The sequence below is a fragment of the Sarcophilus harrisii genome, chromosome 1 (genome assembly GCF_902635505.1).
Source record: "Sarcophilus harrisii chromosome 1, mSarHar1.11, whole genome shotgun sequence".
NCBI lineage: Eukaryota > Metazoa > Chordata > Mammalia > Dasyuromorphia > Dasyuridae > Sarcophilus > Sarcophilus harrisii.
The window spans coordinates 709,306,443-709,325,553 of NC_045426.1; the positions used below are offsets into that span (position 1 = coordinate 709,306,443).

General features: G+C 55.0%; 1 protein-coding gene and 1 pseudogene across 1 annotated transcript; both read right to left on the reverse strand.

Annotated features, from left to right (window-relative positions):
* Window positions 1-1,440: 1,440 nt before the first annotated feature.
* Window positions 1,441-7,062, reverse strand: LOC100918971 (carbonic anhydrase 15-like). The gene is made up of 8 exons (XM_031948958.1): window positions 6,801-7,062; window positions 5,960-5,995; window positions 5,199-5,369; window positions 3,659-3,825; window positions 3,419-3,511; window positions 3,084-3,150; window positions 2,816-2,982; window positions 1,441-2,692 (listed from the first exon to the last, which is right to left on the reverse strand). The coding sequence occupies exons 1-8, from the start codon at window positions 6,865-6,867 to the stop codon at window positions 2,471-2,473; spliced, it is 990 nt and encodes a 329-aa protein (XP_031804818.1). The 5' UTR covers window positions 6,868-7,062; the 3' UTR covers window positions 1,441-2,470.
* Window positions 7,063-11,197: 4,135 nt separating this feature from the next.
* On the reverse strand, window positions 11,198-18,824 carry LOC111719646 (annotated as a pseudogene).
* Window positions 18,825-19,111: the final 287 nt, after the last annotated feature.

Below are 19,111 nucleotides of genomic sequence, written 5' to 3' on the forward strand. Positions count from 1 at the left end.
AAGCTCTGCTGCGGGCTATCGGCACCGTCAACGCCCTGACGGCCGCCTCCTCCTCCAAAGCGGGCGCCGAGCTCCCCGAGAAGAAAACCCCGAAGAGGTCGCCGGCGCCCCCCGCCACTGGCCCGGCGCCCGATGGAGACTGAGGGGCTCCCGCCCCCGCGGCAGCAGCCGGCCCGAAGCCAGGTAAGCGCGGCCCGGCCCATCCCGCCCTCCCGGCCCTCCTCTGTGCGCCAGTGGAGCCCAGCGACCCGGATGTAGGGCCACAAGGCAACGGGCCTTGCCCTCCGGGAGCTCCCGTCCAGACGGGGAATCCAGGGGACAGTGAGATCAGTACCAAGGAGAGGGCTGCGCGCACCTTCTGAGGAGGGCCCAGGAAGACTGCCCGGGGGTGGGGGGAAGGAGACTGTTCTGAGCGCTCTTCCAACGTCAGGTCTGTGAGCCTAGGAGGGCACGCCCAGGGCTCAGGGGAAAGCGGACCCAGCTCCCCCTCCCCCTCCCCACCCAGGGGAGCGGGTCAGTTTGGCCAGAACTTGGGCTGGGCCAAAGAGAGGAGTGGGAACCGAGCCTATAGAGGCTAGTGGGGACAGGGGGGGGGAGGGGCAGGTTGTTCCGCCTCTGAAGCAAGCAGAGTCATTCTCCAGGAATGCCCCCCCTTTGGGGGAGGCTTGAAAAGGGTCCAGTTCCCCCTCCCCCAAGGCCCAACCCTGGAGGGCCTGAGTTTAGGGACCTTACAATTCTTCCCTCCTCCAACTGGCAGGAGCCAAAGAGAACAGGGGCAGAGGGTGGGTTTGTATGCCCCAGAGCCCTCTAGAAACAAGAGGAGAAAGCCCTTCCCGACAGCCACCTAGAAGGGCCCTTGGCCCCATTTAGTAAAGGAAATGAGCCCCAGAGGAGGGAGAACTGGGCTGACACTGAGATTTCCAAAGAGAGGGAGGATGGTGGGGGACTCAGCCCATGGCTTCCATTCCAGGGGACCTGGCAGCCGGCACTTGGTCTCCCAGGACCTCCAGCCTTTCCAGGGGAGTCAGGAAAACTGGCTCAGGGCATCCTTGGGTCCCTGTGGCCAGGGTGGCCGCGTGGCCAAGGGTCTCCCCGCCCTGGCCTAATCTCAGGCCCCTGAGGCTCCCACACCCACCCCCCTCCCCAAGTCCCCATGCACTGTGGTCAGGGGGCTTGGATTGTATCTCTCCCCCCCCCATCCTCCTTTAGGGTGGGCTCGGACCATCCAAGGCCCCCTCTCCCAGACAGGGAAGCCTCCTGCGGGAGGAGAGAGGTGAGCTCTGGCTCACTCGGAATTCTCTTGTGCTTAGTTCCTGCTGAGCCTGGCACCGGAGACGGGCCGGAGGGAAGCGGGCGCACACCAAGCCACCGGGCCCGTGGAACAGCCGGTGCGGGGACCACAGGGACCCTGGAGACCCAGGCCGCCCAGGAGCAGCACCGCCCCACTCAGCGGCTTGCCACCGGTGCCCCCAGCTCGTCTCTGCAGGCGCTGCCATCCGCACCCTCATCTCAGCTTGACCCCCAGGACGACCCCAGAGGCTTTCCCTCCCTCGCCATCCCCGAAAATGAAGGCTGTGCTGTAAGAGGTGGCCCCTGATAAAGGCGTTTATTAACAAAACGGGCTCTTTTCTGTTTGCACTGGGGGAGGGTGGCAGCTCATGGGGCAGAACTGCAGCAGGCACCCGAGGTTCCAGGCCCAGGGAGGGCTGAGACACAAGCCTCTAGTACTTGAGGGGATGCCGAGAAGGGCGGGAAGGGGCAGGTGAGGAAGAGGAGGGAAAGGGAGCAGGTACTGGGGGAGAAAGGAGGCGGGGATGGCTGAGCGCAGGATAGGCGGGCACAGCTGGAGTCAGGATAAATGCCACAGGAGGGGGTGATTAGCTCTAGAACAGAATGTCAGAGCTGGGAGGGAACCTTAGAACAGGGGATGTCAGAGCTGGGAGGGAACCTTAGAACAGGGGATGTCAGAGCTGGGAGGGAACCTTAGAACAGGGGATGTCAGAGCTGGGAGGGGCCTGAAAACAATACCATGTGAGGATGGAGCTGGATAATCCCTGAGGTCTCTTCCAGCTTTGAGGCCTGTGAGCCTGGGAATGTGCACATAAAAAGGCCAGGAAGCTTGCAGCCCAGCCTCGGTCGGATGCTGGGGCCGGGAGGGGGACGCCTGAGCAGCCTCCCGGCCCTGGGCTTGGGTCCCTCCCAGCACCTTTCAACCTCTCTGGCCGGTGCCGAACTCCGGAGCCTTTGTGTGCGTCCCGGAATCTGAGGTTCAGCAGCCGTTGAGTCTATGGGGGGGGGGGGTGTCTTTCTTCCATTGGATTGATGAGAAAGCTGGCGTTCGAAGGTCACACGGCGGGCACCAGTGACTGCCCCGATGCTTCTCCTGCCCCAGGTCCTTCCCCCCCAGATGCCCCCATAGGGAGTACCCGGGGAGCCCCAGGAGCAGTGAGGGGGAAGCTGAGCCACAGGCTCAGAGCGTTCCCCCGGAGCCCAGCCCCACGCTCAGGAGCAGGCAGAGCAGGGCCCACGTCTCCGTCGGGAGGGAGAAGGCCCGGGCCCCGCTGGCCGTGGCCCCCCGGGAGGCCAGGACCCTCCGGGCCCCGAGGGGCTGCACCGGGCGGAAGTTGTTGGTCATGCTGACGGGCCGAGCCCCCGGGGGACTGGCCTGAAGGGCGGACACAAACTGGGCCAGCTGGAGGGGGGAGATGCACTTCAGCTCCAACACGGGGGTATCCCGCTGCCCCCCCCGGGTGCTGGGGAGCCAGGACCCGCGATCCCGACCTTCCCCAGGAGAGTGAGAGGAGAGGTGCCATACCTGGGCCCTGCCGATGGGGACGGGCTCCTCAAAGACAGTCCAGAGCACGACCTCGTCACAGGCCGGTGTGGTCAGGGACCCGGAGTAGCGGTAGTAGCGGGAGAGCCGGGCCCGGCCAGGCAGCAGCTTGTCCAGGCGGAAGGTGGACGCCAGTTCCACCGATTGCCCTGGACGGTGGAGACGGAAGGGGCGCCGTGTGTTGGGGCAGCCCCCCCCCCGTGTCCCCCTCCCCCTGCTTCTGGCCCCTGGCTCCCCCTAGAGCCCTCACCCTGGTGAGAAATGTTCTTCAGCCCGGTCACAATGGTGTGGTAGTTGTCATTGTCCTCGGTCTGCACCTGTCGGGGGAGGGGGGCAGGGGCCTCGCTGGCAACGGTCCTGCTGCCGGCCCTGGTGGTCATTGGGGTGCCATCCCCCCCCGCCTCTCTTCCCTCCTGTCTCTGTCTCTGTCTGTGTCTGTGTCTGTGTCTGTCTCTCTCTACTTTGCCTCACTCCCCCTACATAGTCTGTCTCCCCCCCAATTTCCCGGCCTGCTTTTTCTCACACCCTCCCCCTCTTTTTGCAAGTGAGCAGCAGCAGCCCCCCCCTCCCCAAGCTTCTCCCTACCTTGAAGAAGAAGGCTAACACGGCCAGGCCTCCGGGATGGCCCCGGGCCTCCCCCAGACTCTTGTAGCGGGTGTTCATGTGCACCACGTGCATCTGGAGGGGACACACAGACGCCGTTGGGCCAGCCCACCTCAAGCCCCTCATTTGCACCGACAGGGAGCTGAGTGCCCGCTTGAGGACTCTGTGTCCCCCCAGGGCCCCCACCTCTCACTCACCCAGTCCCTAGCCCCGGGCCCTCACCTCCATAGGCTGGCGCTGCCCATCCAGGGTGTGCTCGGAGCCATTGGCCGTGGGATCGCCCCAGTGGAAGTGGAGCTGCAGAGCGCGGTAGACGTGGGGCAGGCCCCCGCCCCGGATGCACGGCTGGCCCCGCTCCGGGCCCCGGGGTCCCTCCAGGCTCAGCAGCACTGGAGGAAGGGGACACCATACGTGCGGGAGGTCAGCGTGTGGCAGAACCGGCCCTGGCACCAAGGGACGCCCCAAATCCTCCACACACAGAGATTCACACACTCACACACTCACAGACACTCACACTCACACTCACAGACACGCTCCCTGTCTGGGAGCCTCCCACCTCCATACAGACTCTGCTGGGCTGGAGCCTTCTGGGAACACACAGGTGAGGATCAGGATAGAAACGGGATTGTGCCCAAAATCTCCCCCTTTACCTTCCTACATCCTCACCCTCCCTCGAACCCTGCGCCAGCCCCAGCTTTTCTCCAATCTTGGGGCCCCTGGGAGGAACCTCCAGCCCATCTCCCCATTCGGTGCCTCCATCAGAATAAGCACTTGCTAACATCACGTCCACAAACATTTCCTGAGCGCGGGCGATACATAAATGAGCATTTCTGTCCTCAAGAAGTTGGTCTTCTGCTCATAATTCTGCTGGATTACATGTGAACTGACTAGAAAGATAGGAGGGAGAGACAGACAGAGACGCACAGACAGAGAGACAGAGACAGAGAGACAGAGAGACAGAGAGAGGAATTGGTGGATAGAGAAAGAAAGATGATAGAGACAAATATATGATAAAGATAAGAGACAGAGATGAGAGACATAGGGAAAGACAGAGACAGAAAGAGGGAGAGAGAGACAGAGAGAGAGAGAGAGAGAAGAGACACAGAGAGACAGAAAGAGAAAGACAGAAATTGGTAGATAAAGAAAGATGATAGACAAATATATGATAAAGAGAGAGAGAGACAGAGAGACAAAGACAGAGACAGACAGAAAGAGACACAGAGAGAGACACAGAGAGAAGAGAGACAGAGAGACAGAGAGATGATAGATATAGATGACAGACAGATGTTTGGGGGGGGTGGTCTCACCTAATAAATGTTGGTTGAATTGAATTCTGGGAGATGTGACAGTGCAGACCCAAAGAGGGCAGTGACAATTGCCCCTTATTCAGCTAGTCATCAGAGGAACTGGGAACAAGGGGAGTGCCAGAGGCTGCCACCCTGGGGATGCGAGTCCACCTCCTGATTCTCCCTCCGGGGCCCTCGGGACTCACCCTGGCCCTCCGCGGGTGCACCCGGCACTTCCGCACTAACTGTTCGTGTCCTAAGCTTGTCTGTGAGCCCTGGAGGGGAAGACCCTCCGCCTTGGCGGCAGAAAGCCTCCGTCATCTGCAAAGCCGGTGCCCAGGGCGGGCTGCCAGCCACTGAGTGCATGAGGGGGCGGGCCCGGGCAGGGACCGACTCCACGGCCGCCTTCCTCCCCCAGGGCGCCCTGGCTCGGACCTCGTCGCCCTGTCTGTTGGGGGGGGGGGGGGGGGACTGACCTGTGTGTCCGTCGTTCAGAAGCCGCCACGGGCCCGGGGGTGCCGAGTCATAGCCTTCAAACACAAAAGGGCCCAGAGTCCGGTCCGGCTTCGCCTGGTGCCGGTCAATGTCAATGGGAGATTGGGCTGAGCCCCCGCAGGTGTGGGCGACATCCTTCCAGTGTGAAGGGCCTGGAGACAGACCAGGAGAGAGAGGGAAGAAAGATGGGGGCGGCAGAGGGGGCCAATCCCAGCGGCCCCGGCTGCACAAAGCCTGGCTGCCCCTTCCACCGCCACCCCCGAACCCAGAGAAATCCAGGGGTCCTAGAGTCCCCTGGTAGGAAGGGAGCCAGGAGGTGGCCTCTGCGCGCCCATTCCCCTCCCACAGGGGCCTGTCCGCTCACCTTCCTAACACCTGCACACACGGTGCAAGGCGGCCCTGCCTGGTGAACACAAACACACACACACACTCACACACACTCACACGCACACACAGACACACACTCACACAGACACACTCACACACACACTCTCATATTCACACACACTCCAGACAGATGGAACAAGAAGCATCCCGAGATCATTGAGCTCAGTCCCAGCCTGCACCGGGTCCCCGGGTCCCCGGGTCCCTCACGCTCTCTCATGGCCCACTCTCCAGAAGCGAGCCCCCTTCTGAGGTGCTGTCCCAGGGGTGGGGAAGTTTTCCTTGACAGTTAAAAGTTGTCAGCCTGTAATTCTCCCCCCCCACCCCTCCACACTGAACCCCCCCCACCTCCACTCACCACAGCGGGGATTCTGGGAATCATAGCACCAAGAGCCTGCGGGAAACAGATGGGGGGGTTAGAGCTGAGGTTCCCCCCCACACATTGTTCTCTCCTAGACTCGGGGGAGGCGGCTCCACAGCAGAAGCGCTTCTGTCTCCGGTGCCCGTCAGCCTGGTTCTCTGTCTCTCTCTCTGTCCTTGGGTGACTGCCTTCTCCCCCCATCGCCCCCCTCCCCCCCTCCGCCCCCTCCACCCCCACCCCCACCCCCACCAGAGGGAGAGACTCGGAGCCCGGCGCTTGGAGCTGGAAGTTCTTCCCCGCCAGCTGCTCCGGCCCCGCAGGAAGATCCCATCTGCCCCCGGGCTGCAGGATGCCATTAGGGAGAGAGAGAGAGAGAGGCGGCAAAGGGGAGATGGGAGGGAGGGAGGGGGAGGGACCCAGGGGCGGAGGGGCACCCGAGGAGGGGGCTGAGGGGCTGCGGGAGAGGCTCCGGACGCTGGCAGCCCCTTGGGTATCCCCAGGAAACAAGGCTACGGCACGTGTGGGAGAGACAGGGAGAGACACTGACCGAGAGACAGGGAGACAAGGGCAGGAGAAAAGAAGACCAAAGTCGGAAACTCACACTTAGGGCACCTGGGACGGAGAGACGGGGAAAAGTTAAAATCACCGAGCGCCCGGATTGCGGGGAGGAGAAGGGAGGGGAAGGGGAGGTAAGGAGGGGGGAGGGAGGGGAGGGAGGGCACGAAGGAGGAAGGGGAGGGAGAGGAAGGAAGGAACAGAGGGAGAAGGAGGAGAGAGAGGAGGGGAGGGAGGGCAGGGGTGGAGGGGACAACAAGGAGGGGGTCCTCTGGGCTCTCACCATCGGGGGCCGCCTGGACAAGCATAGGCAGCGTGAGCCAGGCGAGCGGCACTCCGGGGGGCCGCATGGCCGGCGGGGGCGCGGAGCTCCTGGGTCCCGCGGACGGCCGAGCCCCAGAGCCCGCCGCCGGGCTGGCGCGCGGAACCTGCTGCCGTGGCCGATGCGGGAGTGACCGCCTGGAGCCGCTGCCTCCGCCGCCTCTTAAATAGCTCTGGCTCGCCGGGCGGGGCAGGGTGGGGGGAGTTAACTCCTTCCCTCCTGGGGCGCCCAGCCTCGGGCCGCCGGCCCGCACACGCACCTCAGGCGGGGCCCAGGGCGCGGAGCCGGGAGCCCGGAGGAGAAGGGGCGCGCACGTGGAGGGGCCCGGCGGGAGGCAGAGCCAGGAGGGGGGCGCAGGAAGCCGACGGGAGGGGGGGCAGGGGGTCCCCGAGGGAGGGAGGGAGGGAGGTGGCGATCCCCTTGGGTCAAGAGCTGCCGGGAGAAAAACTCATCTGGGACGGGAAGCACTCTGAGCTGGGAGCCGGGCAAGCTGGCTGCCAGACCCTGCCCAGAGTCCCTCTCTCCCTGCTGGGCCACCTACTCCCCCTGAATCCTTCTCTCCCTGCCGGGCCACCAACTCATCTACTCCAAAAATCCCTCTCTCCGTGTGGGGCCACCAATGCCCCCAGAATCCTCTCCCTGCTGGGCCATCAACTCCCCCAGAATCCTTCTCTCCCTGCCAAGCCACCAACTCGTCTCTGCTCCCCAGAATCCTTCTCTCCCTGGTGGGCCACCAACTCCCCCAGGATCCCTCTCTCCCTGCCAGGCCACCAACTCCCCCAGAATCCTTCTCTCCCTGCCAAGCCACCAACTCGTCTCTGCTCCCCAGAATCCTTCTCTCCCTGCCGGGCCACCAACTCATGTCTGCTCCCCAGAATCCTTATCTCCCTGGTGGGCCACCAACTCCCCCAGGATCCCTCTCTCCCTGCCAGGCCACTAACTCCCCCCGAATCCTTTTCTTTGTGAAAGGTCACCAACTTGTGTCTGTTCCCCAGAATCCATTCCCTGCTGGGCCACCAATTACCCCAGAATCCCTCTCTCCCTACTTGGCTTCTTGCTTCAGGGGCCACCTCTGCTAAGGATGAAGCTGTTGGTTGTGAAGACCAAGTTAGCTCCCCAGATGCCTTAGAATCAGCTGGAGTCAGGATAAGCAAAAGTCCTTGGTCTTTATTCTTGGTCTTTAGGGGTAGAAGTGAAGGGGATGGACGCAAGCTCTCCACAACCTCCCTTCTCCTGGTCCACCGCAAAAGTGACTCTGGCTTGTCTTACTCCACCCCCTAATCCCTCCTACAATTATCTGTATACACCTAAAGATCGAGCCAGCACAGAATAGTGAGAAAAGCCATTTTCCAAGCACCCCCCCAAGCAGAATCGAACTCACAGAGGGCAGAAAAGGCTCCCCAAGATTCCCAAAGGTGGGGGTTTGTTTTGTTTTGTTTTAACTGGGTGACCTGGCCACGTGCAATGAGAGCTTGGACAAGGTAACATCCAAGGTCCCTTCCAACTCTGCCAGTCTGTTCTAAGGCAGGGTTCCCTCGACTTTTTCCACTTGCAAGCCCTTTTTACCAGAAAAAAAAAAACCTTAATTTTTATGGGATCCAACTATGTGGGCGTATAAAATAAATATGCAAACAAAATATTTATTGACTAAGAAATCATAATTTAACAATCTCCCACATTTAGTTAGAAGATTTCATATGGGGTGGAGATACCCACATTTTAAGAATCTTTGTTGGGGCAGTAGGTGGCACAGTGGATAGAGCACCAGCCCTGAAGTCAGGAGGACCTGAGTTCAAATCTGTCTCAGACACTTAACACTTCCTAGCTGTGTGACCCTGGGCAAGTCACTTAACCTCAATTGCCTCAACAATAGCAGAAAGAAAGAAAGAAAGAAAGAAAGAAAGAAAGAAAGAAAGAAAGAAAGAAAGAAAGAGAAAGAAAGAAAATAAAATCTTTGTTCTAAGACACCCTCAATTCTCACTTTTTCCTAAAATCCATCCAGGTGGGACATCCTAGGATGTAGGCTCCCCTCCCAGAGTTCTAAGGCCCCTCCCAGCTCTAATACTGTCCGTTCTAAAGTTCCCTCTTCTCCCTATTCTTGGTTTTGATATTGTCCAAGAGGTCAAGGATGTAAACTGATAAAAAAAAAACAACACTCTGTTGAATCTGACAATTAGGACAAACTGGCCACCTCAGAGAGTTGTGGAGGTGGAAACCAGATGATGAGAAAGGAAGTAGAAGAATGCAGAGGGCTCTTTCCGCAAAAGATGTGAAAGACCCATAAATTTCAAAGCTAGAAGGAGTTCTGTACCTCCCTTCACATATGGGGAAACTGAGGCTTGGAGAGTGATTCTCATCAAGTTCTCTAATTTCAAAGCCAAGATTGCTTGAGCATCTTGAGGAAGTGTTGGGGGGGGGAGGGTAGCTAATGGAAGTTAACTGAGGTGGGGACTCAAGACTGTGAAGGGGAAGGAAGATTACTCAGATCTATGGGAAAAACAGGATCAAGGCAGTGACCAAGAGCTCCCACTAGGATTTACAAATCTGGCTTCATGTCCCCCCTCCCCAACACACACACACACACACACACACACACATACACACACACACACACACACACACACACACACACACACACACACACAGTTGGGAAGCCACCTCCAGGACAGGCCTAGAGTGATCTCTCTCTGTGGGAAGACGACGTTCCCCAGGAAACTCTTAGCTAGGGTGCCCTCTGGAGGTAGCCAAAAGGGGATTGGGAGCTCTCCATGGTTCTGAAGCCGGGTCAGTTTTCCTTCCTCTGCTCTGCTGTGCTCAAGCCCCCAGAAAAGCTCTTGATAACATTAACAAGATAACATTAAGAAGATCGGCTCTTGAAGGGAGGAAGGTTAAAAACCATCCCCTGGATGTCTGGGATCTGAGAGTCAGCGAAGGCAGGAGACCTCAAAGGAAATCGTGGAATCTCAGTCAGAGGGGACCAACATGGGCCACGAAATCCTAAGGTCACAGCAGCAGATGCAGAATTCGAATCCAGGTCTCTTTGCTGCTCTTCACCACTCCTCCCAGGCTTCAGATCCTGGTGGTCAGATGCCTTCTGAAGTAGATCTTCCAGGCATAAATATTCCCTCTTAGAAAGTGTATCCTGAATGGGGGAGAGGACTGGAACCCCTCCCCATGCTCCCCCAGTCAGCTGATGGGGCAGTGGACAGAGCAAAGGACTTGAAAATGTGAGTCAGAATCCTGCTGTGGACATTCCCAGCTGGGGGTCTCTGGGCCAGACGCTTAACCTGGCTGAGCTTCACCTTCCTCCTTTGTGAAAGGAGACATTTGCTCCCATCACATAGGGCTTTTGTGCCAATTGAAGGCGTTGACGTAGATAAAGCAATTGCAAATTTCAGAAGTTCTAGATAAATGATAGCTGTTATTAATTTTGAAGTTCTCACCATTGCAGTTGTCATAACTGTTCATGTAACAACTCACCAAACCATAGCAATCATCGCCGTTTGCTAAGTGCGCTTGTAGGGGAAAGAAAATCCAGAACCTGGTGAGGGTTGTTCGATTTCAACCTAGGGAACAAAGGTTTTGTTCCTCAGCCATTTTAAATCAGGCAAATAAAAAAGTAAAGAAATCCCCCCAAAAGTTACATTCCAATAAATATAAATATACCCTCAAAATACCACCCGTGGGATCTCATCAAATGTAATAATGGAGTCGATGGCCTCTTCAGCTTCAAGGTTTGGGGTCATTTGATTTTTTAAAATGTCAATCTAGCAGCCATTTCAGGGATGGTATTCTTTCTCTGAAATAAACTGTTTTCTGTGCAGTGTATTTTAAAAATCCTCAAGCTCGGACCAGAACATAACATTTTCACTCCTGTTTTTGTCTGCTTGCATTTTTGTTTTTTCTTCCCAGGTTATTTTTACCTTTGTAAATCTGATCTTTCTTGAGCAGCAAGACAACTGTATAAATATGTATACATATATTGTTTAACATATACTTTAACATGTTTAACATGTATGGGACTGCCTGCCATCTAGGGGAGGGAGTGGGGGAAGGAGGGGAAAAGTTGGAGCAGAAGTGTTTACAAGGGTCAATGCTGACAAATTACCCATATATCTTTTTTGTCAATAAAAAGCTATTATAATCATTTAAAAACTTAGAGATTTATGTGGGAAAAGGAAAAACTCACAGCTCCTGGTTTCTAAGTTGGTATAAAAAAATAAAAATAAAAATCCTCACACTCCACCTTAAGACAAAGGGCTTTCAATACCAGGTGCTCATTCACCTGCCCTTGTTGCAGACTGTCTTTGTTGACAAGATATGAAAGAGTTTAAAGAAGCACAGTTAAAACTGTATTATCGAATGCTGCTGGTAAATACTGTACTTTTGGGGGTCAGCTTACAGCTCTTTTCTGCTGCCCTGGAATGAGATAGCAAAAAAACCCGATAACATTATTAGGATTTCTTTTACTGCCATTTAGTAAGAATTGAATCTCCCCATTTTAACCCCTTGGCAATGAGAACTAAGTTCCCCATTGCATTAACATCGAAGTATCCGGGGGTTAAGTCACCAGCACAAAGCTATTGCACTTTTGCTTGTAGCATTTAGTGGAGCTGTGAAAAAATCATGCTGCATCTTGAAGGGACCGTAGGCAACAGAAGAAGAAAAAATGTCACATGAAAGGTTTGCAAATCTTGCACCTTCCCCCATCCTGGCCACCATGGTCTGCAAGATCATCTGACCCTGTAACCTTAACTGCCCCCTCACTTCAGCCCCAGGAACCACACCTTTCTTCCTTGGGGATGGGGAGCCTGGCTTTCCTTTTGTTGACAAAGTCCTACCGATGAATTGGTCATCTTTTTCAAATGATCAATTTCCAATGAAACCCACACATCTCCAACTAAGGCTTCCCAAAATGGAGATTTTTCAGACTGTCCAATTTTATCTTTAAGGAACTTGCCAAACCCCGTGAACTCGTCTCTAGAAGATGGATTCATGGCATCTGTACCGCAGATTGTGTTATTAACACTAAAGGTTGCTTTTGCTAATTCCAGGTCTGCCTCTTCCTGTTGTTTCTTTAGCCAGAGTTTATCCGTTCTCCTGCCTCGCTCTTTAGACTTCTAATCTTTTCTTAAATTATTGTCTTTTCTGCTGCTGCTGTTCTTTCTCTTTGGTTTTTCTCTATTTTTTTTAATTTTCTGAAATTTTCATTTCCAATCTTATCTCTGTCCCCTCTGGGTTTTGTCTTCATCAGTTTTCTTCGACATCATTATCTTCATCCTGCCCCTCAGCGATCCCAGCCAATCGTACCCTTCTCCTCCCTTCCCCCGCCTCCCACATCGGCTCTTCCATCTAGAACACGTCCAGGTCCCAAGAGTCCGAGTCCCCAGCCACTGCATGTGTGCGAGAGCCCAAGAGGGAAGAAAGGGAGGCAAGGAGAGTGCTGAGAGGGCGGATGGTGAGTCACCGACTTACTTCTCGCTGGCCAACGCAGGCCACTAGCTCTTACTGTTGCTAGAATATATTTAAATGCGGATCACCCAAAGGGAATGGGGGCGTTTAGCTTGAAGAGAAGCCTTTTAATGTTTGGAGGGTGGCACTTGGAAAAAGAATCAGTCTTATTCTGCTTGGTCACAGAGGGCACAGCTGGGATCAGTAGTAGGAAGTCTGAAGAGAAAGGTTTAATTTTGAGATCGGAACAAGCTCCCTAATAATCATCCAAAAGTGGAATGGACGACTTGGGGGGGGGGGTGGGAATGGGCTAATCCTCACTGGAAGTCTTCAAGCAGAGGCTAGGAGGAGGGAGAACGTGGGAATACTTGGAAAGGATATTATTGAAAGGATTATTCTGTAAAAATTCAATTTTATTTTCATCTCCAAATTCTCTCCTTCCCGTCTCCTCCCTTGTTAAGAAAGCAAGGGAGAAAAACTCGTTAATACATGGATGTATCTTAATCTGTACCTGAGTCCATTAGCTCTTTAGCTTGTTTCAAAGTCCAATTAATTTCTTAATACCACTTTCCTTAATACCCAGTAGTATTGCATGACAAACTCTACATACATAATCTTGCTCAATCCTTCCAACGAACCTAGGTGATGGGTTATTTTTCCCACTCTATAGATGAGAAGTTGTGACTTGCCTGTAATCACGCAGTAAGAGACTCCAAGTCAGACACTATTTGTGGGAGAGACAAAAATCTGGGGAGACAAAGGGTTCCTAATTTGCTCTATTGTACAGCCGTGAAATCTTGGGAAGAAAATGAGCGATTTCTTCTCCCTCCTCTGCTTTACCCAGGACCATTCTCTCCTTTCCCAACTCCTCACCCTCTCTAAGTTTGTGTTAATGAAGCTTTCTTCATCTCTCTATATATTACTATAGCTGGATTCATCCCAAAGCCATTTCTTACCGCTCTGAGTCTAAGAGGGAGGCAGTAAATAGCTCCTGGGCCAAGCCCTCCCTTCTCTCCCCATCCCCCCATGTCCCACTGCAGCCTTCACAATGGCTACTTACCTTACAATCCTGAAATGAAGATGGGGGGACAGTGAACAAGCCGACCGACAGTCTCGAGGGCCAATAGGAAAACCCCCTTGGGGAGTTTAACAAGATGAAATTTAATAGGAATAAGGGGAAAGTCCTCCATTTGGGTTCCAAAAATCAATAGCAAAAGCAGCCGTTGGCTTAGATTTGGCTAAAAGGTCACAGATGTGGGAAATGCCTTGGGGGTTTTAAGAAACAGCAAGATCAATATCTCTGAGTGGGTTATAGAGGAGAGGGATGGATACTAGTCTAAAATTACACTGATTTCGCGAGCTCCTGGGCAAGGAAATGCCCTCTCCTAAGGCTAGGAGCCCATGGTTTGGCTCTAGGACCACCTCCTACAGGAAGGTCCTACAAGGTGGTCTTATGCCCCCAGATGCTGCAATCAACTTCAGAAATTATTTTGCATATGGGGGATAGAGTGTCTTTTTTGTTCTTTTCTTTTTTTTTATGCTGAGGCAGTTGGGGTTAAGTGACTTGCCCAGGTCACATAGCTAGGAAGTGGTAAGTGTCTGAGACCAGATCTGAACTCGGGTCCTCCTGACTTCAGAGCTGGTGCTCTGTCCACTGCACCACCTAGCTTCCTCCTCCTCCTCTTCTTCCTCCTTCTCTTCCTTCTTCTCCTCCTCCTCCTCCTTCTTCTGGAAGCTTTCAAGAGAGGGCATGTTCTCTCTCAATGCTGCTGGCCCTTTTTCTGAAACTTGGGACACCGGCAGCCCCCGACGTGCTGAGACACCCGTGGCGTGCCCAAAGCTGGGATGGACGAGAAGAAAGACTTCACTCCTGGTCTCCCTGGCTCAGGAGCAGCTCTCTCCTCCACTCCTCGGCTCTATCAGTGCCGTGGTCTCTTGGACTATGATGACAGGATTTCAGCATCAGCCCGGGGAGAAGGGAAGCTCCTTTTGCTCTTGTCTCTGGAGAAAGTCCATGGGGGGAATCCTATAGTGGGAGGACAGGATCACGCCCTCTGAGCGTCTGCTTACAGAACTCAGGACAGGAAATCTGCAAAAGGGGAGGGAATTAACTCCTACTGTGTGTCCTGCACTGCTAGGTGTTGTACAGCTGTAGCTCAAGCCTGCAAGGTCGGGCCTAGAATTATCCCCATTTCACAGGTGAGGAAAATGAGGCGGTGGATCACGGAGTCTTACTGTCCCAGGTCGGATTTGAATGCGGGTCTGCCTGACCCCAGACCCTTCACGCCGCCCAGAGAAGGCAGAGTGTTACACAGGCTCACTGTCTCCTGTTTGGGAAGGGCTTCCCTGAACCCAAAAGGAGGAACTCGCCACTGAAAGTTCCTTCTAACGCTTAAGTCCATGATTCGGATTCTGGGCTGGAGGAGGGTCGATCCGAGGGGTTCTGAATGCAAAGACAGGAAGACAGTGAGAGTCGGGCCGGGAGGGTGGGACAGAAAGCGGAGGCCGGATCCCAGCAAGAAGTGGATCTGGGGCCGCGGTGGTCAGAGCGGCAGCAAATGGCACCTGAGGTCAGAGAGCTGCCTAGAACCACCATGGGAAGGGAAGGTCCAGCTCGCTTCAGAGACCTAGCTGGCGGCAGCGGCAGGAGCAGATTCAGCCCGGCTCCTCGGCTGCTCCTGGGGTTGCTAGGAGATGGAGTTCTCACCCTGAGCAGGAGCCCAGCTCCCTGAGGACTCAGTCTGGCTATCCGCGAGTCTTCTCTCATCAAGCATCGAGCCCTCGAGACCCAGGGCTGAGGAGGAGAGCCAGGGCTGGCGGGGGCGGGGGGGAGGGGAGACCCAGGACTGGGGAGGAGAGCTGGGGCTGGGGGGTAGACCCGGGGCTGGGGAGACCCAGGGTGGTTCCTCCGGTCACTGGGCCCCAGGGCGGGCAGGAGAATAGCCCAATCCTTCGGGAGGGGCCTGTCCCACAGACTCCTCCAGAACCTCATCAGAGGCCGACTCCGGCTAGACCCTGGGGACATTCACCCAAACAAGAGTGGCTGAAGCATCGAAAGGGGTGGAGAAACAGACCGGAGGCCGGGAGGACCTTGCAGTTCCTATGTCCCTTCCAGACTAACCCTCCAGGTCCTGCAGTTCCATGCCCCTCCTCCTGTCGGTCCCCCACCTCCCAGGACCAGCGTGGAGGGCACCCGGGGGCAGTGGCCAAAAGGCTGGGTAGGAAGTCAGGCTTCCTTGCCTGGGGCTTGCTTTGCTGGGTCAGACAAACCATTTTCCTCCTCGGCTCGTTCCCTTCTCCGTAAAATAAAGGGGAGGGAGTGCCACGTGGTCCCCAAGGGGCCCTTCAGCTGCCCAGTTTACATTTCTGCTTCATCCTCCCCCTTCCAGAGCTGTCCCAACCTTGAACGTGGTGGGCCGGGGGATACACTGAAGTTGCTCCTCGAGGCTGGGCCCATTTGGTAGGAGGAGCCCAAAGTCCATCCCCCCCCACCCGGTTCCAGGGCCTAGGCTCCTGCTCTGGCAATCACACAACACAAGGGCCCAGCTTAGACCCCGTCTGACCCAGTTTGAGCTCAGAGCTCCATCCCATACCCGGAGTGCTGCCGAGTGAAAGCCCATTAGTCCTGAAATAACTCAAAATGTCTGATGACCCGTGAGTCCCTGGCTCGAACCTAAAAGTTGTGTCAGAGCAGATGGGGGCCTGTGAGACAACGTCCAATCATCTCATTTTATGTCTGAGGGAAAACCGAGGCCTGGGCACAGGGAAGTGATTTGCTCAAGCACTTGGCCCAAGTCCGTGCTGGACAGCAGGGATCCTGCCTCCCAACCGGGGGCCCTTCTCCTGCACCAGCTTTCATCCAAACAAATGGAGTCAGCCCTTGGAATGATGGCTCATGGACTCTGAATTTAGGGAGCGCTGATCCAAGGGAAAATTCTGAAAACAACCATCTGAAGAGGGAGTCACTGTCATTTTCTTCTTCACCATTTTCTTCTGCATCTTCTGCTCCTTCTCCTCCTGCTTCTCCTTTCTTCTCCTCTTTTTTCTTCTTCCTGTTCCTTATTTCTTTTTCCTTTTTCCTTCTTCTCTTTTTCTTTCTTCTCTTTCTTCTCCTCCTCTTCATCCTCCTCCTTCTCCTTCTCCTCCTTTTTAGTCTTTCTTTTTTCCTTTTCAATTTTTTTTTGCATTTTTTAATAATGATGATTGCTCCACAGCAGGCCCCTTAGCCTCCTCTCACCCTCCCACAATGGAAAAATCCTCCCTTAACGTCAATAGAAGCTCATGTCAATAAACCCTTCTGGGGTTTACCAAGCAAATCCATCACCCCCACCCCTCTCTCTGGGTGGAGAAGCTTTTTTAAGCCCATTTTACAGACAAGGAAGCTGAGGACTGCAGAAGAAATTCTACCCAAAGTCTACATTCCATCTCGCGCTCCCAAGCCGGTATATATACCCTTCTTGTTTTAATGTTTTGTCTTTACTTTCCCCTTGTGGCTGGCACACAGTAGGTGCCTAAGCCATGCTCTCAGATTATTTTCCTTAAAATCTCAGCTTGGATGCCACTTCCTCCAGGCAGCTCTCTACCTTCTTTGTACCGGTTGGGATGGAACATTTCATTCTTGTCTTTTAGAGCCTCGCACGGAAGAGCATCCAGATGGCTTAGTGGGCCGAAAGTCAAGAAAATCCGAGTTCAAATTCTGCCTCACTTTGGTTCTGTCGGTCTCAGTTTCCTCGTGTGTAAAATGGGGATAATAATAGCGCGCCCTCCCCTAGTTGTAAAGCTAAAAATGAGATGTTTGAAAGACACTGCACAAAACTTAAAAACGAACACCACCCGGCTATGATTAGGCGCTCGAGGAGTGGTTATTTGACATTACGTGGCCACTGATTGGCGCCAGTTGGTGGCTGAGTCGGTCTAGAATTCCATCTAATGCCAAGAAGAGAGCTGTTAAGGAGCCCCTCGAGATCGGCCGCAGGAATAACAGTGAAAGAACTCACTCCTTCCCAGATTATTAATTGCGAAATGGAAGTTTGTCGTTGGATAGAAATCAGTTTACAAGGAACCGTCTTCTAGAGTGGCAAAGACCTCCTGGGAAGAGGAGTCTGGGCCCTGAGAACGCTCGGCGGGCAGGGCCTAGCAAAGCGCAAAGACCTTAGTTGCGGGAAGCTGCTGTTGGGGATCTTGGTGGGGGCTGGGACAGATCAGAGCAGGATTCTTGGTGGGGGCTTCAGGAGCCGGGGTTCCCGGGCTTAGAGTCTTATCCGTTTCCAGCCCAGATCTCCTAGTGGAATTAACAACACTTCCAAGGGGAGCTTTTGGACCAGGATTTCTAATAGAATCAAAGGCTCTGGCATCCCGGAGTGATAACTTCTCTGGCGGGGGCGGAGGGGGGGAGGAATGTGCCTTCCCCAGGAGGGGCTGAGACCGAAAGGGATCACGGATAAAAGGAAACAGTTTCTTGGAGGGAACACAACTTTAGCAAAGGACACAGTTTCCTCCTGCTTCAAAGTCAGGAGGACCCGAGTTCAAATCTCCTAGCTGTGTGACCCTGGGAAGTCACTTACCCCAATTGTCTCAGAAAAAAAAAGAATCCGGATCCTGCAATGATAGTCCCAAGAAAACAAACACACACACGAGCCCCTGAAGGGAAGGAGGACCGTCTCTCTTGGGCTCCTTGCTCAGTTCCACAGCCGCTCCATCACCCGCCAGGAGTTCTGGGCAGGTTCGAGAGGCCAAAGGGCAGGTTGAGGAGCATTAACGGGGGGTAGGCTCCCAGTCCCGGAGGAGCCGCTGGGTTCCTCTTGGCCACCTTGTGTCAGCCGCCCTAGGACGACTCCCTTTCCGGGTCCTTTGGGTCCCCTGGGGCTCCCCTCTGTAGTTTCCCTGACCCCAATCTGGGCAGCGGCTCCTCTGAAGTATCCCCGGAATTAGTGTCTGCGAGCGAGGCTTTATTCAGCACCAAGCCTTGGGACTGCGCCGCCTGGTCATGGCCCCCACCCCCACCCCCAGATGCCCTCCGCCCCCCCTTTTTCTCTGTTACCCCCGATCACCAGGCTCATGGAGCCATCTGGCCATGTCCCCCCAATGGTCGATCTGCCTCTTGCCCAGCATCCAAGGTCCTGAACAATGGAACCACCGCCAGCCTTCCCGAGCCTATGAGCATGTGATCGAGCCGAGGGCACAAAGAAAGGCAGTAACTGGGTCTCGGGGGCACCTGCCTGGCACTGTGCCCTCTCCCGGGGGCCCTTCTGGCCCAACTAATGGACTCCTCCCCACGTCTGACATACATGCTCCTCACCAACCGACAGAGTGCTCTGACGGTCCGCTGGGTGCTGACAGCTGAGGACTCCGGGACAAATGGGAGCCGGCCTTGCTCTCAAGCAGCCTCCGTTCTCCCTGGCCTGTGCCTGCCGTCTCCGAGACCTGGAGTCTCGTCTTCTGCTCATCTATTAAAACTTGGTCTTGCTTTAGTGCCCAGCCACTCCCACCTACACGGAGCCCTACTGAATGTCCCCAGCTGGCAGCAGTCGACATTTACCAAGCCCCTACTGTGCGCCAGGCCCTGGGCTAAGCACTGGAGATACAAGAGGAGACAAGCTACACATGGGATAAATGGGAAACAATTACTGGGCCAGACCAGCACCTTGAGAGCATTTCAGGGAGTGCCTCTGCAAACCGTGCCCCAGATGGTGCCATGGAACCTGCCATCACCAAGCCCAGCTTTCCAAGGGCACAAAGGGCAGCCCCTCTGCAAACTGTACCCCAGACGGTGCCGTGAAACCTGCCATCGCCAAGCCCAGCTTTCCAAGGGGCCATCTTGT